Genomic DNA, 27,159 nt, shown 5'->3' on the forward strand with positions numbered 1-27,159 from the left:
CTCATAAGAAAAACACCTTGGAATCGTCACGTGATCTTGCGAGATTCAACATGGCTGCGCCCATGAACACGATTGTTGTCCCTTGGATAAATAGGTAAATAATAATTAATTAGACGACTGTAGTACACGTATGTACTAAAATTGGAACGACACAGAGATGATTAGCAAATTGGTGAAGCGCTCCATTATTTTTTTTTATTTTTGAACGCACTCACAAAACAAAAACAATAGATAGACATCTCAACTCAATCGCAAAAATAACATTATTATTACTCATTAGGGAATAGGAAGGAAATGGGCTCTATTTCAGTATCGCACCTCTACCAGTTCCCATGATCATAGAGACTTGAAATTTTCAGGGGGTATTCATGGGGCCTAGCCATGACCTCACACCAAATTTCAGCCGAATCTGTCAATAACTTTTTATTTTACTGTAGTTTAGCTTATACGAGAGAGAGTTTATCCGATTTTGACGCCATTTTGTTTGTTGGCTATTTAGACTCGAATAACAAGACAGGGTTAGGGTTAGGGCTAGTCCTGTCTACATCTTGAGACTATGACGAAATCTACAGGTGTTAGCCCTTACCCTAACCCACAATCCACATATGACGTCATTCGAGAGTAAATAGTCAACAAAGAAAATGGCGTCAAAATCACTTAAACTTATCTCTTATAGAAGCTAAACTAAGGTAAAATAAAAAGTTATTGACGTTTCGGCGGAAATTTGGTGTGAGGTCATTGCTAGCCCACCTGAACATCCCCTGAAAATTTCAAGTCTCTACAACCCCGGGAACTGGTAGAGGTGCGATACTGAAATAGAGCCAGGAAATGAAATGAGGTTTAACGTCCTACTGTTCTGCTCCTATACTGGGCGAATGAAGACGGGCATATGCCATACAGTGTGCAATGATGAGTATACTCGGGACCTCGGTTTTTCGTCTCATCCAAAGGACTAGACAGCTGTCCTTGTCAGGCCCTCCGTCCTGCATCACTGACAAGGGGGAACCACGCCGGAAAATCTGGATGAACTTTCTCGGCCAATGCAGGGATCGAACACCCGACCTCCAGGCTAGCGAGCCAGCTTCTTACCCACTTAGCCACGTGATCCCCAGGAATAGGAAGGAGGAAAGTCTTAAAGCGATAATTTCATATTTTCTAAGAAAGTCAAAACATAATTATTTCTATGTCTTTTGCTCAATAGGTTATCAACTCACTATTATACGACCACTATGCATTATTTCCTACCCTTAAAAATCATTGAAACAGGAAATAATAACAAAATTACCTCTCTTGTTTTCCTATTGCCTCCATGCATTAGCTACCTTCAAACGTTGGAATTTGAAGTTGAAAATGATATTTTTGCCAATTTCTCAGCTGGTAATAGTGACTTATAGGATTAATAAGCTTATTCTTTAACAAGGTAGGACGGTTTATGGATACCATCTATTTTAAGGCTTTATTTTAATAAATTTTAAAAATATGAAATTGCAGCTTTAACTCAATATCACATTGCAGTCTTCGACATTGCAAACACGACTTATTGGTCAATTTAAATTAACATTGATATTGTTATCTTACTGTGAAAAGATGGGCTTCTGCATGATATTCAATATTTAACTCAGTATCATTATCTAAAAGTCTTTGATATTGAAAACACTAATTATTTGTCAATTTAAATCAACATTGATGTTGTGATCTTACCTGTAGAAAATGGGCTTCAGATATCTAATATTTAAGACAAAATAAACATTTTACCATTGGTACACGATTCGTAATAAATGCTTTCGATGTAAACTGGAATAACCAGATGCTAGAGATTGCCATTCGATGAGACTTCTGACATATATATTTTGTCGAACATAACTGATTTGATATTAGGGTAAAAACGGAAATGATTGAATTTACATGTAAATCAATTTATATTCATTCATATTACATTATATTAGATGTGCTGCGACACATTTGTGTCAGTTTCTAGGTCCCAAAGAATACAGATTTGGCTCCTTTAAGTCCTTAAAAGTATAGTTTAAAAAAAATGTCTTTTAAGAGATGTTTAAAAGTTCGGACTGTTTGACAGCATTCCAGATATTTTCTTGAGGTTTGTTCCTTAAAGATACATTATGTAAGATTTAGATAAAGAGCTAGCCATTCTTGCTATAATAGTTTGAAAATAGATAATGTAAAATAAATAATTTGAAAATTTCATTCACATTACTCTTGCGAGCGAAGATATTAGCCTTTGAAGGTTTGACAAGATGAGTGCAATAATTTCAACCACCGTACTGGTTGTTCGAAGCTAAGTCTCGCTCCTCCATTTTGAGCTTAAATCAAAATATGGCTGAACTGTTCTAATCTATTTAATATCGGAGAAATCTGATGCCATCGAGAGTTGATTATGGCCTGGATAAGTTAATTAATGTCTAATTAATAATTTCGATAACATTTCAGGCCTAAATAAAGACCTGCAATAGGCAGATTTAGCTCTTGCATAATGTATGTTTAACATGCGCTGCTTAATGGTCAAAGAAAGCTGTCCATACCTGAAGCTAACAGTTTGTATCAGACGAGCAGTTAAAAAATATTCAATAGATTAGATGATCTTAAAGTTATAAAATAATCAAAATGGCCCAATAATATCGATGGCTAAACAGTCTTGGTGTATTTCAAATTTCAACTGATTGAACATCGGCAACTCTTCTGACTTTAAAGAGTACTCTGTACTATTTTAATAATCTTATTATTTTTAGGGATGAATTTTGCACAGTGTACAAAGAACTATACAGCAATTACACTGGAAAAAAACAACATGCAGTCAACCGAATCAAAGCATGGAAGAGCAGGTACATGTCCACTTCCATTTCTCATTTTATTTAAGCCATTATTTGCATGAAAACGTTGAGAGAACCCTCAACGAAACATCACTTTAATTAAAATAGTAATTGTGTTCCATATTATGTTTTTGTGTTTATTATTTAAGCCATGTGAAAAATTTGTCAGCTTCATTAAAATTACATTGTTATTTTAGTATTTCGGGTGTTTTTAACAGTTGGACCATATGAACATTTAAATCAACATAAATAGAAAGATCTCATTTTCATAAATTTGACAGTTTGTTTAAAATATTGAACAGTAGTAAAAGTATGTGTTGTCTTAAACTTGTTTTAAAAGAAAAATGTTATTATTGTATATTACAAATTTTTTATACTCCCACATTTTCATGTGGACGTATATTGTCGTCGCCCCTGTCCGTCCGTCCACAATTTGTTTGTGGACTCTATCCAGGTCACAATTCTTGTCCAATTTTGACGAAACTTGAAATATAGGTTTATCTCCAAACGATCTCGACTGCTTTTGATATTGGCATGTATCCGATCGAAACTTCATGGATTATGGCCCGTTTGTATGAAAAATCACGTTTTTAGCTTGTGGACCCTATAGAGGTAACAATTTTTATCTGATTTTGTTGAAACTTGACATGTAAGTTTATAACCCAAAGATCTCAGTTCCTTTCGATATTGTCGCATATCGGATCGTTACTTCCTGAATTATGGCCCCTGATTATACGAAAAATCACGTTTTTAGCTTGTGGACCTTATATAGGTCATAATTTTTATCCGATTTAAAAAAACGTATTATTATATCACCGTTACAACCTAAGGAAGGTTGAGTTCGAATTTGGGGAAAACCGGACCCAAATTGCCGTACAAAATGGCCGCCGTTTGTACACGAATAGTGTAAAAATAGGGTAAATCAAGGTTTTGGACCCTGTATGGGTCACAATTTTAATTCGATTTTGATGAAACGTGAAATGCATGTTTGTAACCTAAAGATCTTGGTTCCTTTGGATATTGTCGCATATCGGATCATAACTTCCTGAATTATGGCCCCTGATTATACGAACAATCGTGTTTTTAGCTTGTGGACCCTATATAGGTCATAAGTTTTATCCGATTTAAAAAAACGTATTATTATATCACCGTTACACCCTAAGGAAGGATGAGTTCGAATTTGGGGAAAATCGGACCAAAATTGCTGGACAAAATGGCCGCCGTTTATAAGCGAATAGTGTAGAAATAGGGTAAATCAAGGTTGTGGACCCTGTATGGGTCACAATTTGAATTCGATTTTGATGAAACTTGAAAAGCATGTTTATAACCTAAAGATCTTGGTTCCTTTCGATATTGTCGCATATCGGATCTTAACTTCATGAATTATGGCCCCTGATTATACGAAAAATAGCCTCTTTTAGCTTGTGGTCCCTCTGAAGGTTGAGTTCAAATTTCCTGAAAATCAAACCAAAAATGACGGACAAAGTGGCCGCCGCTTGTACGCGAAAGGTGTAAAATATGGTATATCAAGGTTGTGGACCCTGTAGAGGTTACAATTTTAATCTGATTTTGATGAAACTTGAAATGCATGTTTATAACCCAAAGATCTTGGATCCTTTCGATATTTGCGCATATCGAATTGTAACTTCATGAATTATGGCCCTTGATTGTAGAAAAAATCACTTTCTTTTTAGCTTGTTCTCTATCCATCTCTCAAAAATGTGGGCGTATCCTGCCTGGCAGCCGCTGTTTTTTACAAAGAAAGTACTACATAGAATGATTTATAATGAGTTTTCAGTGATGAGAAGGGCATACTTTATAACATTTTGTGTAATGCTTCACAGGGGGGTTGGGTGGCTGAATGGTTAAATCAAAAGCTCTGTCATTGAGTCACGTGACATGCTTGTACGTGACAAGGAGTAGGGTCGCCTGACCAACCTTATGGGGTTTCTCCGGTTTCCTCCTACTGCTAAAGACCACTACGAGCAAGTGAATTATTGAAATAAAATTGAAACATATGTTAGTCCAGAAATTACCTCTCTCTCTCTCTCTCTCTCTCTCTCTCTCTCTCTCTCTCTTTGTAATGCTTCACACTTCCTGACTGGTTTCTATCTGTCTCTACCCAAATCTGATTATAAAACATTGTGCTGGGTTTCAGCACTGTAGGATTCCAGAATCGATCTCTGCTAAATCGATAATTGATGTGAATCTTGTGGATTAACATTTTGCTGCATACATATTGAATAATAATAATAATGTATATATATATGACAATGTAATTGCATGAAGCTGTTTACAGGCTAGATGTAACTAGGCCGATTCCAAGCTGAGTTAGTGAATTTGCCACAGGGCATTGACAGTAGCAGTCTTGACCACAGTCCTGACTGGTTTATAGATTCCGTGTGTTTTTATGTTCTAGATTAGAATTTTAAAGTTATTGTATGTCTAAGTATATGAGCAATAACCAAGAATGTCTTTTATTGTAGATATGATAAACTTCCTGTAGCTATAGCAACTACTGTCGAATTACAATCGGTTATAATAGCACATCAGAAAGCTCTGTTGACTAACACAGTAAATGAAGAAGAAGAACACTTACGTCGAGAATATAGTTTGGCTATTGTACGGTACGTCATGAAATCCTTATACTGCATTTAGTAACTGAACATATGATATAAAACACAAATTTATATGTTACTTACTTGAGGACGACCAGAGGAACTTGTTGAAACGTAGTGTGAAATATACCCTGTGATTGTTTTCCATATAAATTTGTGTTTTGTACGGTACGTCATAGTTAAAATTTAGATTTTTATCAATTTGGCTACTGTAAGGTACGTCATAGTTAAAATTTAGATGTTTATCAATTTGGCTGTCATAGTTAAAATAAAGATTTTTATCAATTTGGAGTGCGCAGTTGAAAGGTACTTTAGAGATATCGTAAAAATTGTTGTATTTTGTCTTAATTTCTCCAATCTGATTAAAATACGGATCTATATTTTGTTTTCTATACTTTCGATGGTCTCCACTACATGAAGATCTGGCCAGTTGTAGTGGGAGGTCCTGTAGTGTGAGGTCCTGTTAGGGGTCATACAATCGAGTTTTGATTATGACGTCAGACTTTTGATTAACCAATCAGCGTTATATATCTACCAGGGTACCCACAGTTCTGTGCACAGCACACCAAGTACCCGCCGCAACATACCGTTTCATTGGATAATCCCTCACATCAACCAGAACGCGGGTTATATAACAACTCTTCCAGATCCTAGTGTATTAAAGACAAGTAAAACAAAATTTTGAACTTTAAAAAAAAAAAAAAAAAAATACATTTAGGATCTGTGTTTTAATCAGATTGTCATCTCTCATGGCAGACTCTCATTTATTTTGATCAAAATTAAGTATTAATTTGTAATGTTTGATTTCATTAGTATTATTTATGAGGAAAGCTCTCTGTTTGTTAATTCCATTTTAGTACATATAAATATGAAGAATGTGGGGACACTTCGGGACTAATTCTTATGAAATTGTATTGCCATTCATTGCGAAAGTTCCTAAGTGTGAATCCACACAGAACCACTGAACAGACAGTAACAATGGCCATAATTGATATTACAGACTTTTTCTTGAAAAGATGATTAGTTTAGACTCCTGAGTAAATGATGATTATAATTTTAAAGGAGTAATTCCAGATTTCGTTGGGCATCGGTTGATAAAATTGGTTTGGGGTATCCAAATCAAACACCAAAAGGATAAATGTTTTTGAGAGTCTTTCACCACAAATATACTGATGTTTTTCATTTACCTTGGCAGTTGGAATTCGATATAAGAGTAGGCCATAGTGCCGCTATCCGGGCAAAATTTCCCTCATAGCACCCTGTATGGCACATGCCCATAGTCATTAGCCCAGTAGGAGCAGACATTAAACCCCATTTCATATCATTTCTTTCGTTTTTCATCTATATCATTTATTGCAGATTCGTTAATCATGTTACTGAAGCTGGTCAAAAAAAAGAATTTGCACGGCCTATAATAGCCATTGCAAGAGAGGTACAAAATCCACTAAATTATCGTTAAATTTGAACAAAGTCAACAAAATATTATTGGTTAAATTTTATCTTTACTTTTCTTTTTGTTGTTACAAGATTTTTTGTGAAACAAGTATAACAAATGAAGGAGTAATATTTTAGCAGTATATTTTTTTGTACATAGTTTGGAATACATCAAGGAGTAATATTTTAGCAGTATGTTTTTTTTATACATTGTTTGGAATACCTCAAGGTGTAATAATTTAGCAGTATATTTTTTTATACTTAGTTTGGAATACCTGATTGGATTGTTCATCTACGTCATGAAGTTACACATAGTACCCTACCAGCTTTAGATGTATTAACTCAAGGTGTACAGACAGCTTTACAATGGTTAAAGGTATGGATGGCCGAATGGTTGGCATGTACGCGACGTATCATAAGGTCTGTCATTGAGTCAACTGGCGTGGTTTCGATTCCCTGGTTGTACGTGGCAAGGAGTAGAGTCAAACGTCCAACCTCATGGGTTTTCTCCATGTCTTCCAGTTTCCTCCCATTGCTAAAGACTCCTACGCGCAAGCGAATTATTGAAATAAAATTGAACCATGTGTTAGTCCCAAATTGACCTAGTTTGTGTTGAGTGGACGTTAAACCCCATTTCTCTCTCTCTCTCTCTCTCTTGTGAACAAATGATGTAGCTATTCTATGAATTTAACCCGATTAATGATGAAAATAACAAGGCAGTATTCATTTACTTTTAGGTAATATTGATCATAGAAAGAGCTCAAGTACAAAATATAACATAATATAATGTTTTTAATAATTCAGGAAACCTTTTGGGAACATCAAATGAAAGATGTTAAAGTCAAACCAACTTTAAACAGTCAGAAAAAGAACAAAGTTATCAATATTGATACAAAGAAATTGTTGCGAAGTTATTTTGAGCTAAGACTGCAGGTTAGTATACAAGTTTGTTTTGTTCTATTTCAGATTTTGGTGGGGGGGGGGGGGGTGGATGGCCGAATGATTAGCAATTGCGCACTGTATCATAAGGCCTATCATTGAGTCAACTGGCGTGGTTTCAAATCCCCGGTTGTACGTGGCAAGGAGTAGGGTCGCCTCTCCAACCTCGTGGGTTTTCTCTGGGTCCTCCGGTTTCCTCCCACCGCTAAAGACCCCTATGCGCAAGCGAATTTTTGAAATGACCTAGTTTGTGTCGAGTGGACGTTAAACCAAATTTCTCTCTCTCTCTCTCTCTGAATGTAACAACATCACAATGTTAGTCCATATATTAGTCCCGAAATGACCTCTCTCTCTCTCTCTCTCTCTCTCTCTCTCTCATTGTTGGTTCCAGAGGTGTTATAACATATGACATGTGCACCACGTTGGTTTATTTATGTATTATTATATTATTTATTTGAAGGAAATAAAGAATGGTAGTTGTAATGGAGCATCAAACAGTTTATTATCCGATCTTAAGACAGCTTTATCTTATCGTACTCACAGGTATGTATGGGTTCTAATCTGTGTCGGATTAAAACATATATAAATACCACCACCCCAAAATAGGTTAATGCAAAAGTACAATCTTCAAGCACTGAATGCTAAATGGTTAGCAATGTATATCAAATATGAAATGAAATGGAATGAAATGAAATGGGGTTTAACGTCCTCCGAACTGGGCTAATGAAGACGGGCATACGCCATACAGTATGCTATGAGGGAAATTTTGCCCGGGCAGCGGCGCTACAGCCTACTCTTATATCGAATTCCAACTGCAAGGGATCTTTTACATGCACGCCAATGTGTACACTGGTCCTCAGTTTTTCGTCCTTGTCAGGCCCTCCGTCCTGCATCACTGACAAGGGGGAACCACGCCGGAAAATCTGGATGAACTTTCTCTGCCAATGCAGAGATCAAACACCCAACCTCCAGACTAGCGAGAAAGCGTCTTACTCACTTTGACACGTGATCCTCTATATCAAATATCAATTTGTTGTTCAGTTAACTTCAATCAAATTAGTTTATGTGCCTATATTTTGCCCTTGGCAGTTGGAATTCGATATAAGAGTAGGCCATAGTGCCGCTGTCCGGGCAAAATTTCCCTCATAGAACACTGTCTGGCGTATGCCCGTCTTCATTAGCCCAGGTTAGGAGCAGAACAGTAGGACGTTAAACTCCATTTCATTTCATTTCCTATATTTTGCTGCATTAAAAAAAAATCTGTATTAAAACATTCTAATGGGGCTCCCAAACCAGACAAGGTTCGCACACTCCTTGAAACTCTTTGAAAATCCTGGAAAAATGAAAATGTGATTTCCAATACTGGAAAATCCTGGAAAAACAAGATTACTCCTTGAAACTCCTGGGGGTTGACACGACTGCTATGTATTTTAAGATATAAAACTGAATGTAGTCATCGGTATTTTGTCAATCTAATTTTGATGAGATCCTTTATTTCTTTGAGTCAGGGAAACAATGTTCTTCAAGCGTAAAAAAAAAGATACATTCTGATGTAGAATTCTATACAGGGACTCCTGGAATCTGGTAAATAATTCCTGCAAACTCATGGAATTTGAAGTGTTCCAAGTTGTGCACACCCTGCCAGAGTAATCTGACACTAGTTCATGTGATCAGTATTAAAGATACATTATGTAAGATTTAGATAAAGAGCTTGCTGTTCTTGCTATAATGGTTCAAAAATAGATAATGCAAAATGAAAATATTGAAAATTTCATTCAAATTACTTCATTCTGAGCAAACATATTAGCTTTTGAAAGTTTGAAAAGATACATGCACTGATTGTAACCCATGTTAATTATTTGTTCGAGGGTAAGCCTTGCTTCACCATGTTTACGATCATTAAATGGCTGAACCGTTCTAATCTGCTTAAAATCGGACACATCCGATGGCATCAAGAGTTAATTATGGTCTGGATGAGTTAATTAATGTCTTATTAATAATTTATATAACTTTTAAGACCCAATAGGCAGATTTGGCTCTTGCATAATGTATGTTTAAACTAGGATCCATTTGTTTTTCACGTGTGTGCTGTATCACAAGGCCTGTCATTGAGTCAACTGGCGTCGTTTCGAATCCCAATGACAAGGAGTAGGGTCGCCTGTCCAGCCTCGCCGGTTTTCTCCGGGTCCTCCGGTTTCCTCCCACTGTTAAAGACCCCTACGTGCAAGCGAATTATTAAAAAAAGTAAACCATATGTTAGTCCCGAAATGACCTAGTTTGTGTCGAGTGGGCGTTAAACCCCATTTCTCTCTCTCTCTCTCTCTCTCTCTCTCTCTCTCTCTCTCCCTCTCTCTCTCCCATTTGGTTTTTTTTTATGTAATATGTGGTGCCATTATAAATTCCTTAAGAAGTGTATCTTGATAAAAGTTGGTTTATAACATAACTTAAATGGGCTAATCATCTCTGATTTAGTTTCATGTGATATTTCAATAATAATGAGGAAAGATTAAGTTGGCTTGTTTAATAAAATCTTTTATTAGCTCTTTTAAGAAATATATTTTATTCTGATCTGTACTGCTATAAAGATATGAGTTACGGAAGTATTTATCGGGTGGTTATTTCCAATAAAAGTATGGCAAATTTGGTATATATGGAAAGTAGAGACGCCCAATCTTACTAGAAAAATCATGGATTACTCGAAAAAGATCAATGGGGCAAGCAGTGGACAAAAATGTCAGGGTATCAGTAACTGGCATTCCCACAGCTTATTGTCAGCCAGCTTGACTTAGGGAGCGGTTGTTATTTCTTGATCGAATGGTTAGCTGGTTTTAGGAACATTGAAGGGTGTAATAAACATACACATGTATAACAGACTCTGCAATTAAACAACGTATAAAGAAGTTGGCAGAAAATAATTAAAAAATTTACTTAGGCCTCAATATGTATGGTAAATGGACAGTAAGTAATGGCAAATGCATTCTTCCAAATCGGCCGACCCTGAATCAAGTTATGTGACAAACATGGCTTCTAAAAAATAGATTTTTTTATAGCTTGGGGTATCTCTTCGTGGATACAATGTTTTGAGAGGGATTTGATGCAAATTTTTGATAGATTAATTAGTTTGAATATGTTTTTAGTCCAAATATATCATCAAATCACACAGTTTGTCTGCGAGAAAGTATCTTTAAGTCATAGGCATTACTAAATAAGATTACAGTTGTATAATAATACATGGCATTTATTTGTATATCTTTACAGAAAACTTTTGTTAACAGATTTATGTGAAGAAGATTTTATGGCATTATCATCACAAAATTTAGAATTTCTTGGGATCCAATTAGAAGGTAAAAAATGTTGATTTTGGACAAAGTGTCATTATTCATTTTCACATATTGTTAGGACAACTGTTTTTTTGTTGGTTTATATTTCTACATTTTTATTGAAACCAAAAAATTTAAAGACTTTACGTGACTTTAGCGCTGTGGAATCCCTTGCAAAATACGATTTTGTGAAAGTTGAATTTCTAATAAGACTATCAGTCCAAAAGTGGGTCAGTTTCTATTAATATTTACAAAAATGTGACAAATTTTAACAAGACAGCCTGTTTTAAATCTGATTGAATCCAAGCAAGGAAATTATCTAGCTTTGGTATTTGATTTTGTTTTCTTATTTAAATGTTAAACATGCATTATGCAAGAGCAAAATCTGCTTATTACAAGTCTTTCTTTAGGCCTGAAATGTTATCTAAATTATCAATTAGACATTAATTAACTTATCCAGACCATAATAAACTCTCGATGTCAAGGCTAGCCTTCAATGTTGGCTGGATTAGATTCCTATATGCCGCTTAACGGCCATTGATAATTAAATCAAAGCAGTGGATAATCTAGACTATGCTGTTTATATTAATGATTTTAGTAATGATGACCGAGACTATGCGAAAATTTCACCCGCTTCGTTCTCGGCTCATTGTGGATCAATTTGACTGAAATTTTCAGCAAATTACCTTTACATTATCTAGTTTTTAACTATTATAGCGAGAACTGCCATCTCTTTATCTTTAAATATCTTTAAATAATCAACCTGAGTCAATATTAGCATGAATTAAGCGTGAGAAATTTGATATTTCATGCTTAGTTATTTTAACAATATTTTGTAATTTGTTTCAGATTTACAAGAATCTGATATTTTAGTTTTACCCAATGAATTATTGTTGCTATGGAGACCATTATTAAAATCAGTGAAGAAATTAGGCTATGGTAGTGAATTTGTTAATAAGTTAATAGATAATCTAGATGATGAAAACTGTCTTAAAAGTAGACAAATAGCTGGGTGGATTTATCATTTAACTTTTCATTGTAAGTATAATAGACATATTTGATGGGGTCCTCCGGTTTCCTCCCACTGCTAAAGACCCCTATGCGCAAGCGAATTATTGAAATAAAATTGAACCATATGTTAGTCCCGAAATGACCTAGTTTGTGTCAAGTGGAGTTAAACCCCATTTCTCTCCTCTCTCTCTCTCTCTCTCTCTCTCTTATTTGAAGGAAGTTCAGTATAAAGTAAAAAAAAAAAACCAACAGGGTGACCCAAATAAACAGAATCCATGAAAGTTTTATTAAATCCTACAAATGTCCAGCAAATTTGATGACAATTGTTGGACTTAACCTTCAGTCTGTGTACGATCATTCTCCAAAGTTTCAGTTATCTTGTTGGCTTTGCTTAAAAGTCATGTTTTTTCCAAACTATACTCCAAGTGGCCTCCACATAATTGCACAAAATTGTCAATTCCTCATTGTACATTCCTCATTGGGGATTTCCGTGATTTTTGCTGCCTTCAATTCACCAATCGTTGTTCTGGTACACATTATCCTTGAGATATTCAGGGAAATCCCCAAAGAGGAATGTGCGATTGTTTCACTTTGGTAGAACCGTGTGAATGCTCGAATGGCAAAATTTATCATCCAATCAGTATGATATAATATCAGTTTCATGTAAATGGTCCTAGTGTATACCAAAGATTAAATACGGGACAACCCTTGTCGACTGTTTGGACGATTTGGTCGCTTTGGGGGGGGGGGGGGCATATGTTTTGCTGCCTGGTAACCTATCTTATGAATTTTTAGAAATATAATGTTGAAGTATAAGTCTCACATTTCAGGGGAAAATTTAACTTACAATAAAAAGGGTATATGTGTGGGGGGGACGTATGTTTTGCTGCCCGGCAACCTATCTTATGAAGTTTTAGAAACATGATGTTGAAGTATAATACCTCTCATATTTCAGGGGAGAATTTAACTTACAATAAGAAGGGTATATACATGTGTTTTATTCCATCTCCATCTTATTCTTCAATGGTGCAAAAATGTTTACAGAAATCGAATCCCTACAGTAAACTTCTCTTACAACAGTAGGTCATTTTTATCTCATTTTGTTTTATTAATTTCTTTTTTATTATTTCATTAGGTCAGGTGGTTGGGTTTCGATTCTCAGCTTGTGCGTGACAAGGTGTTAGGTCGTCTGTCCAACCTCACAGGTTTTCTCCGGGCCCTCCGGTTTTCTCCCACTGCTAAAGTCCCCTACGCGCCAGCAAATTATTGAAAAAAATTTAAACCATATGTTAGTCCCAGAATGACTTGGTTTGTGTAGAGTGGATGTTAAACCCTCTCCCTCTCTCTCTCTCTTTCTTTCTCTCTCTCGGTTTTGTCCAAAACAGCTTTGACATGTAATAACTTGGACAAAAATTGTCTGATTTTAATGAATTAATATTAAACTAAATGTGAATGACCTAGTTTGTGTGGAGTGGATGTTAAATGCTCTCTCTCTCTCTCTCTCTCTCTCTCTCTCACATAAATGGTAGAATATATTTTTTACTGTTCCTTGCAAATTTGTTTTCTAATAGATACAACATTATACCAAAGATTATCAGATTTCTTTCGAAAAGGGTAAAACTCTTGTATGATTTGACATTTTCTTATAGATCAAACTGACTAAAGGTCCGCGCTTTTTTTTCAGCTTTTGCAAACAGTCGTCAGCTTATGAAGAAAAACAAGAGGACTTAGTTAGATTAATAGATATTAATGATAAAGGTCGTGTGATTACCGGTAATGGTTACTCTGTGACTTCATCAGATGATCCTGATTCTACTATATATACCTTACAAGGTCAGTGAAAAGGCCATCGGGCATGATCGACAAAATAGCCAAGCAAAGAGTGGAAATAATCTACACTCAAAATCAAAAAAAGATGACCCTGATTCGAGTATATATAACATACAAGGTCAATTTTTAACCCTTTAAGTGTAAATAATTTAATTAAATCAGCCTGTCCATAATATCATATTTAATGTATTGGACATTAAGTCTGTAATAAACAACAACAGTGAAACTGGCCATGCAATTGGTGGAGATACTCTACACAGCAGCTATCTCTTGAAAAAAGATACCCATATATATACAGTCCATACTCTCACAGACCAAGATTTTCCAATGTGATTAAAACACAGATCCTACTTCGTTTCGTTTTTTAAAGTTCAAAATTTTGTTGTCCCCCGCCTTTCGAAGAAAGCAGGGGACTATTAAAATGGGTTCGTCCGTCTGTCTGTCTGTCTGTCTGTCTGTCTGTCTGTCCGTCCGTCCGTCCGTCCGTCCGTCCGTCCGTCCGTCCGTCCGTCCGTCCGTCCGTCCGTCCGTCCGTCCGTCCGTCCGTCCGTCCGTCCGTCCGTCCGTCCGTCCGTCCGTCCGTCCGTCCGTCCGTCCGTCCGTCCGTCCGTCTGTCCGTCACACTTTTTGGGACACAATAACTCTCTTCCTAATTGAGCTAGAATGTTCAAACTTGGTGTATGTGTTTATTAGGTCAATGCCTTGATGGAGTTCGAAGATGAGCATTTTCCGCTTAGGGTAAGCAGAGATAAGCAATTTGATTGGTTGATGCTTTGGGACACGATAACTCTCTTCCTAATTGGGCTAGAATGTTCAAACTTGGTGTATGTGTTGATTAGGTCAATGCCTTGATGGAGTTCGAAGATGAGCATTTTCCGCTTAGGGTAAGCAGAGATAAGCAATTTGATTGGTTGATGCTTTGGGACACGATAACTTTTAATTGAGCTAGAATGTTCAAACTTGGTGTATGTGTTTATTAGGTCAATGCCTTGATGGAGTTCGAAGATGAGCATTTTCCGCTTAGGGTAAGCAGAGATAAGCAATTTGATTGGTTGATACTTTGGGGCACGATAACTCTCTTCCTAATTGAGCTAGAATGTTCAAACTTGGTGTATGTGTTGATTAGGTCAATGCCTTGATGGAGTTCGAAGATGAGCATTTTCCGCTTAGGGTAAGCAGAGATAAGCAATTTGATTGGTTGATGCTTTGGGACACGATAACTTTAGTTCTAATTAAGTGAGATTGATGAAACTTGGTGTATAGTTTCATTACAGTAATACCTTGACTAAGTTTGATAATGAGCATTTTCTGCTCAGGGTAAGCAGAGCGATACGCAATTTGATTGGTCGAGACTTTGGAAAACAATAACTCTCCTACTTTGATTGTCCCCCGCTTTCGAAGAAAGCAGGGAACTATTAAAATGGGTTCGTCCGTCTGTCTGTTTGTCTGTCTGTCCGTTCCGCTTATTTGTGATAAATTTATATGTGTCCTCTAATTATTTTCCTATTTCGGCGGGGGACATCAGCCTCACTGTTGGCTTGTTTTACTTGTCTTTACTACACTAGGATCTGGAAGAGTTGTTATCATTGAGAGTCTGTTACGGCAAGCTTTGGGCGTGTTTAGCACAGAACGGTGGGTATTCCACTAGTAACATCAATGCTGATTGGTTAATCAAATGTCTGACATCATAGGGTCAAGGGAGATGCTAATTGTAGGCCGGTTGGGGAGGTTCGGAAATTTCCGGAGCCCAAAATGGCCGCTTTTTATAAATGAGTATTTTGGGGAATACTAACCCGAACCCTAACCCTAACCCTTTTAAGAAGGGTAAACGCTAAATTAGATCCAAGTTCAGTCTTCTAAAAAGGGTTAGGGTTAGGATTAGGGTTAGTATTCCCAAAAATTTTCATTTATATAAAGCGGCCATTTTGGATTCCGGAAACACCCGAACCTCCCCAACCGGCCTACAATTAGCATCTCCCTAGGGTCAAAAGCCGCTCGTATGACCTCTGACGCGACCTATCATTACAACCGGTCAGATCTTCATGTAGTGTAGGCCATCGAAAGTATAAAAAAACGAAACAAAATATAGATCTGTATTGTAATCAGATTGAAGATTTTCTGAAAGGCCCGTAGAATATTTCACACTCCCATAGCTTCACACCAAATTGTATTCACAAGGTTTTCGGAAAGGTGGGGCAACATAAGTTCTAACTCCAAAACAGAGGTCGCATAACGTTGAATATCGAGTTTGTCCTCTCATTCAATTTTGTCCAAACAACACGGATCTACCCCACTTTTCATCAGATTTCAACTACCACAGGTTATTTTGTGTGCACTCGTTCCATTATGCAAGAGCTAAATCTACCTATTGCAGTTCTTTCTTTAGGCCTGAAATGTTATATAAACTATTAATTAGCCATTTATTAACATGAATTTATTAACCTCAATCAACTCTTGATGACATCTTATGTGTCAGATTTTCGCTGGATTTGAATCTTTAATAATATTTCTGCTATTGTCATGCTATGTATTACCGTCTGAAAAAGTGTGGCAGAGGTTCAAGGTAGAATTTATGATTTTAATTACATGTGATTGATATATGTGTCTTGTTTTCTTGCAGATGTCTTACCTAAACACAGAAAATTAGTTGGTCGATGGGAACATTGTACTGATAGTATGTTTTACTATATTATTCACACAGTTTACATAGAACATGTGCCTTTGAAAGAGGGAGAGAGAAATGGGGTTAACATCCACTTGACACAAACCAGGTCATTTCGGGACTAACATATGGTTCAATTTTGTTTCAATAATTCGTTTGCACTTAGGGGTCTTTAGCAGTGGGGGGAAAGCAGAGAACCCGATGAAAACCCATGAGGTTGGACAGGCGACCCTACTCCTTGTCAGGTACAACCAGGGATTCGAAACCACGCCAGTTGAATCAATGACAGACCTTATGATGCAAAGGCACGTTCTAACCATTCGGGGGTTGGGGGGGGGGGGGAAAGGTCGAATGGTTAGCACGTGCGTTCTGTATCATAAAACCTGTCATTATAAATATATTACTTCTAAAATCGGACAGAGTGAGAAATATATTTAAATCTACTATTCTGCCTGATGTTGTGATTCAGAAATATTATTCAGAATATGTAGCAATGTTATTCATATAGGTGGATATAAGAAAAGTTAAATTTCCGTTTCAAAACTTGAAACATACATTATGCAAGAGCTAAATCTGCCTATTGCAGGTCTTTCTTTAGGTCTGAATTGTTTACTAAATTATTAGTTAGACATTAATTAACTTATCCAGACCATAATCAACTCTTTATGGCATCGGATTTCTCTGATATTAAATAGATTAGAACAGTTCAGCCATATTTTGATTTAAGCTAAAAATGAATGAACGAGACTTAGCTTCGAACAACCAGTACGGTGGGTGAAATTATTGCACACGTCTTGTCAAACCTTCAAAGGCTAATATCTTCGCTCAAAATAATTTGAATGAAATTTTCATATTATTCATTTTACATTATCTTTTTTCGAACTATTATAGCAAGAATGGCTAGCTCTTTATCTAAATCTTACATAATGTATCTATAATAAAAAAAACACCAATAGTACTCCCCTAAATTTCTTACTTTTACATAAATATCAGCATGTTGAACTATTATACATCATTATTTTTGTCCCCCGCCTTTCGAAGAAAGCAGGGGACTATTAAAATGGGTTCGTCCGTCTGTCTGTCCGTCCGTCTGTCTGTCCGTCACACTTTTTGGGACACAATAACTCTCCTAATTGACCTAGAATGTTCAAACTTGGTGTAGGTGTTTAGTAGGTCAATGCCTTGATGGAGTTCGAAGATGAGAATTTTCTGCTTAGGGTAAGCAGAGATAAGCAATTTGATTGGTTGATGCTTTTGGACACGATAACTTTAGTTCTAATTAAGTGAGAGTGATGAAACTTGGTGTATAGTTTCATTACATCAATACCTTGACTAAGTTCGATAATGAGCATTTTCTGCTCAATGTAAGCAGAGCGATAAGCAATTTGATTGGCCGAGACTTTGGAACACAATGACTCTCCTTCTAATTGAGCTAAAATGTTCAAACTTGGTGTAGGTGTTTATTAGGTCAATGCCTTAAAGGGGTATGAAGATGAGCATTTTCTGCTTAGGGTAAGTAGAGATAAGCAATTTGATTGGTTGATGCTTTTGGACACGATAACTTTAGTTCTAATTAAGTGAGAGTGATGAAACTTGGTGTATAGTTTCATTACATCGATACCTTGACTAAGTTCGATATTGAGCATTTTTTGCTCAGGGTAAGCAGAGCGATAAGCAATTTCATTGGCCGAGACTTTGGAACACAATAACTCTCCTCCTAATTGAGCTAGAATGTTTAAACTTGGTGTAGGTGTTTATTTGGTCAATGCCTTGATAGAGTGCAAAGATGAGCATTTTCTGCTTATGGTAAGTAGAAGATAAGCAATTTGATTGGTTGATGCTTTGGGACACGATAACTTTAGTTCTAATTAAGTACGAGTGATGAAACTTGGTGTATAGTTTCATTACATCAATACCTTGACTAAGTTCGATGATGAGAATTGTCTGCTTAGGCTAAGGAGCAATAAGCATTTTGATTGATCAAGACTTTGGAACATAACAACCCTGCTTCGAATTGAGGTAGAATGTTTAAACTTGATGTAGATGTTCGTCTTGACTGAGTTCAATGATTAACATATTGAGCTAAAGCTAAACAGAGAAAAGCAATTTCCTTGGTCGATGCTTTGGGACAAGATAACTTTGATTCTATCTGATAGAGAGTGATGAAACAAAGTTGATAATCAGTTTGATTGCTCGATACTTTTGAAAAAATTAGATGTGCGATTAATTAATATGTGTCATCTATTTATTTGGGGATTTCGGCGGGGGACATCAGCCTCACTGTTGGCTTGTTATATATGCTCTTATATCATTCTACAGGCAATATTGACTGGTCGACTGTGCCTTTAGGGTGTTTACCTGGTCAGATTCTCTATCATCAAGACTTAGAAATACTGGATGTAAATAATGAATTGGGTCATACGGATATAGAAACAAATTTCACCATTTCACAAACTTCAAATGAAGAGGAAGTAAATACTTTTGGGTAAGTATTGTATATATAGGTATATATAGGTATATATAGGTATCGATCAAGGATAGATATAATGTTCAAAAATAATTAGATTATAAAATTTTGTTTATGATATGGCTGGCTATTTCGATCCCTGCATTGGCTGAGAAAGTTCATCAAGATTTTTCGATGTGGGTTCCCCTTGTCAGTGATGCAGGACGGAGGGCCTGTCCAGAACAGCTGTCTAGTCCTTCGAATGGCACGAAAAACCGAGGTCCCTTGTATACATTGGCGTGCAGGTAAAAGATCCCTTGGGGCCTTGGCAGTTAGAATTCAATATAAGAGTAGGCCATAGTGCCACTTCCCGGGCAAAATTTCCCTCATAGCACACTGCATGGCGTATGCTGGTCTTCATTTTCCTTGTCGGAGCAGAACAGTAGGTCATTAAACCCCATTTCATTTCATGATATGGCAAGGATTATTTGTCAAATAATTATTGGTTTGCATCCATCCTACTAAACTATGTGTTCTTATCTAAACCATATCCAATCTGATTAAAATACAGATCTATATTTCGTTTTGTTTTTTTATACTTTGATGACCTACACTACATGAAGATCTGAACAATTGTACTGGAAGGTCCCCTCAGGGGTCATACGTGCGGCTTTTGACCCTATGACGTCAGCATTGACGTTTCTATTGGTTTACGCACAAGTCCATGCATTGCAATCATCACACGTAACAGGCCATTTCATTGGCTAATTCCTCACACCATTCAGAACACGTCCATGATAACAACTCTTCCAGATCCTAGTGTAGTAAAGACCAGTAAAACGAAATTTTGAACTATAAAAAACGAAATGAAATAGGATCTGTGTTTTAATCAGCTTGAATCATATGAGAAGACTATAAACAATGTTACAATACTCTTTTGATTATATTTTCAGGATGGATTGGATACAACAAGGTGATCAACAAAACTATTTATCTCAGGAACAACGAGAATATATTAAAAATAAAACTCTGGCATTTTTAACGTATTAATTGACTTTGTTATTTTTTATCTGATGGCTTCTCTCTATGTCCCCACGAAATTATTCTGTGTCAAAATGCACACATAGCCATGCATGGTAAAAATGTTAACTCAAAATGACCTAAATTGACCAATCAATTGGAAGACCCTATTTTTTAGACCGTATTTTTACAAAGGAATAAAGGCACTATATTCTTGTCATGCCGGTCCGCCTATTCGTAAGTACTCAATTGCTTGTGGACGCTCAGGAGTTTAAGTTCATGAGTCAAAGAATCCTATTGATTTCCGAAAATTACTGTTAGAGTTATGACCCTTGATCAAGTTGAAAAAGTTATTATCCGAGTGTTTACTTATATAAGGCAAATTATCTAAAAATGATCCAATTCCGTTCAGTATTACAAAGGTATGACGCATTGAAAATCCCATTGATCTATGCTTCTCCCCGCGAACCAAATTGGTGGGCTTGTGTTAAATCCGATTGAATCCAATCCAAGGCCCTGTTTCTCGAAATCGTAACTAAAGATAAAATTCAAATTTTAGTAGATACTTCAATTTTAATTGGCTAAGCACTAAAATCAATCTAATATTATCCAATCAAATTACTAAAATTTCGCTTTTATCATAGTTAAAATTAGTTATCTACTATCTAGCGTTTGTATTTTATTTTGTTTACTTAATTATTAAATAATCAATCTAAGTACATATTAGCGTGGATTGGTGACAGATTAGATATTTTCCGGAAAATGCAAAATGGGCACAGTTCCTTTTATAGATACAAAAATATTATTTACAATGGTGAATGAATTATAAGGCTAGTTTCAATTTTGTCCGTTGTTGACAGGGAAAATTCTATTATTGCATCGCGTCAAATAGGCGGATTTGAGGTGAAATGATAGGGGAAATTATTTAGGGGCTCTGTGCATGGAATACCTAACCGCGTTTTAGGCCATCGGTACGAAACGGACTTAGTCAAATTCTGAACATACTGTCGATCCGACTTAGCCGAAGGAAAAAATCACGAATTAGATCAAATGGACCGAAGATTTGGATCCGAGTTGAGCAAAGATCCGACATAGGAAATCCGAGATACGCGCAGAAATTAAATAAGAAAAACGTGTAGGAACAAAGGGTCCAAACGATTTTATCCGAGTTGAGCGAAGACCCGACTTATACGAATCCGACTTATGCGAGGTTTACTGTAATTTAAAGAATATTTTCTTTAAAAATTTATAAGTGTTCATACAGAGACGGGCCCGTGGCCTCAAGTGCCTGGGACAAACTCTACACTTTCTGAAATGTCAATAAAAGCTCTGGAATGATTTCAATTTAAAAAAATAAAGAGTAAGCAAAACATCGGAAATAAGTGGTGGGGACACAGTATATCATGTCCCCAGCACTAAAAATATTGGTGGGGACGCGTCCCCGTGTCCCCACCGGGATCTGCGCCCATGGTTGCAGTTGTCTTGTGGTCACCACAAATATCTTTACACCAATACGAAAATATTGGGAAAGCAATGAGAATAAGCTTGTATGGCATAATTTAGGAGCATGTTCCTAATATTCGCAACACCCCATGAACGACCGCGAATGCTCACGAACACATACGAATGTCTGGTGATGATCATTGCGAATTGCGTTCGTAGGCCCATTCGCCACTGTGTGAGAACAGCATAAGTGTCAAAGTAGAAGTGTGGACAAGGGGTTTATAGGCTATTCGCCATGCATGCGCGTGTGGTCGTTATATTCGTAGGCATTTGTTAGGAAATTCGCAAGGATTCGTACGAAATTCGCAAGCACTGATAAACATAAGTAAGGCCTCACTTTCTTTAGTATCTCTCCGGACTAATCTTATTATTTTCGGCGAATTTGCGAGGGCATTCGTAAGTATTTGCGAGGGAATTCGCAAGGATTCGTAAGAAATTCGCAAGCACTGATAATCATTAATAATGCCTGGTTTTCACGTGGTCTACGAATGTTACAAATCGCCCCGAATAGTGGCGAATCGAAATTCGTGGCGATGCAGCAAAAAATTCAAAAAGATCGTAGATCAAGAGCAGCTTAGAAGCAGTTACGAATAGTTTTTTTTTTCTGACATTATTTATTGAATAAATATTTACATATTATAAAAGTACACTCTATAATTGTGGGATCTGAAAACAGCCATCTCAAGAATTACGATAATTCGTGGGTAGTAAGGGGAGAAGTATGTCGGATGTCAAGGTAGAGTTCTACGAAATGAAAGAATCATCTATACGAACTGAGGCGATTCAGTTAAGAATGGTTTACGGATATGCCGAATTCAGTTATGAATACACTCCACACTCCACGAATGATGACGATAATACGAAAAATTTACGATATTGGCACTGTTCGTCAAAGAATCGAATAGGCAGTATACGGACGATAAGAAGGGCTACGACGGATTTACGATACATCTCCGAAATTCGTAGACCATCCACGAAAGTATTTAATCTTCGGCATGTTACAAATGCTAACTGTAATTGTCGACAAAATATCTAATTCTTTGTATTGACTTTTATTGTGACAACATAGCGCGTCCTTTCACATCGGCCCGTCTTCATTAGCCCAGTATAGGAGCAGAACAGTAGGGCGTTAAACCCCATTTCATTTCATTTCCTTTTACATCGGGTGTTCAGAGGTACTTTACAAACAACAAAATTATGGACATGTAAAAAGTTGTGTACAGAGTCAGTTAAAAGCTTGTTTAAATAAATTAAATGAATGTGACTATATTATTATTATAAATATTATAATTCAAATAGTGGATAAAAGATATCTATAGTCAAAACAGTTCTTAAAATAATGAGCGCGGTGTATGCCGAAATCTCAAGATTGGGCATTGTGACGTACATAATCTGATAACGTCACACAATCAAATAACGTCACGTCCTTCAGTTTTCTAATGGTATTTCTAGTGGAAGGCCGCATAGTTTGCTCTTATTTAGAAAAAAAAAAGTAACTTTATCAACGAATTCACAGTTTTCTTGAAAAATTCAAGTTCCACACAGGTAAGTGAACACTCATTCTGAGAATCTGACTTAGAGGTTAAAGTTTTGGTTGGATGCTTCTCTGGTACTTGCTTATTGCCCCCACCCTATCGGTAACTAAACTAGGTTAAATTTCACAATCGATATTATGTACTTACTAGTCAATCAGAGAAATTCGGAAATAGAATTATGTAATATTACATGTAACATTTAGTGGTGCAGCTCGGACCTGCAATGGGGCGAATCTTTTCGTTTCTTAAACTGAAACTCACCGTGAATTTTTAAAATTAATAATGTCAAATTTCGCTCTAATTTATCCATGTCAAATTTCGCTCTAATTTATCAATTCGAAATTTCCCCATGATTGCATTGATATTATGACGGTGTATGCTACTTCTCTCTAAGTGCGAAGGCCTTACTATTATCGGCCTGACTGACATAGTCTAAAATATTGACCTAAGCTTCTCTATCTTGCAATTACAGGTAGACTAATGGATAATCTACAGGATTTACATGAATTCAGAAGCAATTTTGCTCCTGTAATGAACGAATTAGCCGAATGGACAGGTACCTTATATTTTTTTTTATTTTGTTAAGTTTGCATGGCGGGTTAGACTGCCCCCAAAAGTTTGTCATTTCTTAAATTTTTGTATATTTAATTTCTGTACAATATTTTGTAAAGCGCGCTTGAGCATTTGGTCGTTGAAGTTGTACGCTTTAAGAATGTAAAATAATGGTAAGCTTTAAGAATGTTAAATAATGGTAATAATGAGAGAGAGAGAGAGAGAGAGAGAGATAGAGAGAGAGAGAGAGAGTATAACGTCCACTCGATACAATGCGTGGTTTCGATTGTGTTTGTGTCGAGTGGACGTTAAACCCATTTCTCTCTCTCTCTCCCTATAACAATTGACAATGTGGTTAGTTATTGTATGTCAGATTTGTTTCTTTTTATCGTTTATCAAGAAAATCTTAAAGATTGTTTCCTAATCAGCCCCTTTCTCTTTATACCAGATTCTCGACGGTTGGTGGTGTCCGATAATCCCAGGAGATTGAGGAATCGTCTTGATAATGCAGATCAACAGACGTCATCCATGTATAATGAAAACATATCCAGAAAAGATTATTATTCCATGGGCGATTCTTATATCCACAACAGTTATAGAACAGCGGTGGAAAACGATGAAGTAAGAAATCCCAACCAGTGTCCAAAGTTCCAGTCACATCTTGTCCAGTCTCCTGGTTCACCTTTAAGTGTTAGACGCCAGAGAAGACCTCTTCCAAGATCTCAAAATTCACCACCAAATTGTGAGTTTATTAGTCTGGAAGAACTTCACCGGGTTATTCGGGGATTGAAACCAGTTAATATACCCAGAGATACCAGTTCTAATGTGGAAGACTGCCAACCATGGAAGGCAGCCCCAGAACTCCTTAGTTCTAATGTACAAGAATATCAGCCATGGAAGGCAGCACCGGAACTCCTTAGTTCGCGAGATTCAACAAGGAATATTGCAGCCAATTATCCCAGACGTTCCGATGTTCCTGATGGCGCCATTGTTTCTCTAGCGGAACTTCAAACAGCAATTCAGCTCTTGAAACCGGTTTCGAAAGTAAGCGATTTAACCGAAAATAATTGGAATCAAAGTTTACCTCATAACAACAGGTCTTTACATGATATCCGCTGTGATTTAACGCCAAAAACTGCATCAATAAAGCAGGAAGAGCTAAAAGATCAAAAAGATTTCAAGACAAATCCGATAACAGTGGAAGAATTAGAACTTCGTATAAAGAGCCTGAAAAGGGTTGGAGGAGTTTACTACCCTCAACTGAAAACCACGTTTTACGAGGATATAAAACAAGAACACAATGAAAAATTCACCAAAGAAGGAGAACAGATGATGGAAATCCAGACAGAGTCATGTGATCATCATGGTACTTGTGATGAGATCTGTAAAGTTGATACAGATGAAGTAGATGTTGGTCAAGTTACCAGGAGGAAGAAACGAAGTTTTCTATCAGTAAGTTAATCCATAATACATTTCCTTTGTTTTCTAGTGTATTGAAGGCAATGGTTTAGAATACAAGGGCCGTACGCAGAAATGAAATGAAATGGGGTTTAACGTCCTACTGTTCTGCTCCGTACTGGGCTAATGAAGACGAGCATACGCCATACAGTGTGCGATGAGGGAAATTTTGCCCGGACAGCGGCACTACGGCCTACTCTTATATCGAATTCCAACTGTCAAGGGATCTTTTACGTGCACGCCCATATGTACACGGGACCTCGGTTTTTCGTCTCATCCGAATGGCTAGACAGCTGTCCTTGTCAGGCCCTCCGTCCTGCATCACTGACAAGGGGTGACCACGCCGGAAAATCTGGATGAACTTTCTCAGCCAATGCAGGGATCGAACACCCGACCTCCAGACTAGCGAGCCAGCGTCTTGCCCACTTAGGCACTGTGGCCCCCAGGACCGTACAATATAAAAATATTTATATTTTTATAAAATTTCGCCATTTCTCATAAAATTCTTATAATATGGAGTCATGAAATGTGGTAAAAACATTATAAAAATATCATAAAATTTGGTTTAAAAAAACTCCATAAAATAATCATAGAATTTGATTGAAAAATATCATAAAAATCAGAAAACTGCACTAGAAACATTCATAAAATTATAAAATTTTTGACAAAAATTTGTGTACGGTCCCTGATATACATGGACGTCAAACCTTTTGGTAATTCTATTACAGAGATTAAAGTTCTGGAGAAAAGGAAGCAAAGAAACAAAACAAACCACGTGTGAAGTAATGACGAGTGAAAATTCTGATAAAGGTAGATAATCAACAATTTATATATATACATATACGAAGTCGCTCCCAATTGACTTCAATGTTAAAAGTACTTGGTCCATAACATTCCGGTAATCTCAATCTTTTATAATCACAAAAATGAAATGAAATGAAATTGGGTTTAACGTCCTACTGTTCTGCTCCGACTGGGCTAATGAAGACGGGCATACGCCCAGGGGTCTTTTGGTGCACGCTAATGTCCTGCACCACTGACAGGTGGAAACCATGCCGGAAAATAACGACGAACTTTCTTGGCTAAAACCGGGAGCGAATCCGCGACCTCCAGGCCCTTTTACAATCACAAAGTGCCCAACATGTCAAAATCATCTGATAAAAATATTCCAATAAATCTGTAGCCCGTGGGTCCATGATGACATTTTCGTAGATTATTTCCCCTATTTACTTTATCTCCATGATCTTTTCCCCAGAAATTTTCTATAAGAGTATGTTTTAAGAGCGGCGAGGGCCGTAGCTAGCTCAGAGCAACGGGGGGGGTGGGGTGGGGGGTGGGAAGTGTTCTCAGGGGTGCTGTAACATTGACGGACAATGTATATCTATTTTTTATGGTCGAAAATTTTTACACAGGGTTGGGGGGCGAAACATTTTGCAGCGGGGGACTTTGAACACCCCCCCCCCCCCACACCACCACCTAGTTACGGGCCTGAGAGCGGGCAATTCGTTAAGAAATGTGATCGAACGTACGTACTGTGTTTATTTTAGATAATTATTTTCTTTCGAGGATCGTCACTTGATCTTGATTATTTTTTTTTTCAGGACAAGAAAATGCAACAAAAGCGTCAAAAGAAAAGACTCCGTCAATATCTGCTAAAAGTTCCTCTTTGTTTTGTTGTTGTGTAAAAGGCGTGTCCACAGACGATTCGATCTAAATAAATTATCTCTTCGTTAATCATGTTATCATATTTCATATAAAGTGCAATATTTTTATCTTGTTAAATTTTTATTTGAATGATTATTTGTATATTAAAGTTAAGAGAAAGATATCATTTAGGAACAAAATAAAACAATGTTTATTAAAATAGTTATATTATGTAAGATTTAGATAAAGTGCTAGCCATTCTTGCTATAATAGTTCGAAAGTAGATGATGTACATGTGAAATGAATAATTTGAAAACCATTCTAATCTATTTAATATGGGAGAAATCTGATGCCATCGA

At 36.7% G+C, this 27,159-nt stretch overlaps 2 protein-coding genes across 2 annotated transcripts; both read left to right on the top strand.

Moving 5' to 3' along the window:
* The first annotated feature begins 12 nt into the window (after positions 1-12).
* LOC126809719 (uncharacterized) lies at positions 13-20,173 on the top strand. Its single transcript, XM_050534465.2, has 14 exons — positions 13-94; positions 2,748-2,840; positions 5,315-5,455; positions 6,806-6,878; positions 7,146-7,256; positions 7,685-7,813; positions 8,280-8,362; positions 11,078-11,163; positions 11,989-12,177; positions 13,106-13,229; positions 13,835-13,983; positions 16,601-16,654; positions 18,962-19,127; positions 20,042-20,173. The coding sequence occupies exons 1-14, from the start codon at positions 51-53 to the stop codon at positions 20,136-20,138; spliced, it is 1,539 nt and encodes a 512-aa protein (XP_050390422.2). The 5' UTR covers positions 13-50; the 3' UTR covers positions 20,139-20,173.
* A 3,293-nt stretch (positions 20,174-23,466) lies between these two features.
* LOC126809724 (uncharacterized) lies at positions 23,467-26,896 on the top strand. Its single transcript, XM_050534476.2, has 4 exons — positions 23,467-23,702; positions 24,147-25,150; positions 25,885-25,966; positions 26,758-26,896. Exons 1-4 carry the CDS (start codon positions 23,627-23,629, stop codon positions 26,868-26,870), a joined length of 1,275 nt encoding a protein of 424 aa, XP_050390433.2. The 5' UTR covers positions 23,467-23,626; the 3' UTR covers positions 26,871-26,896.
* The last annotated feature ends 263 nt before the right edge of the window (positions 26,897-27,159 follow it).

Source organism: Patella vulgata, chromosome 2 (assembly GCF_932274485.2).
Source record: "Patella vulgata chromosome 2, xgPatVulg1.2, whole genome shotgun sequence".
NCBI lineage: Eukaryota > Metazoa > Mollusca > Gastropoda > Patellidae > Patella > Patella vulgata.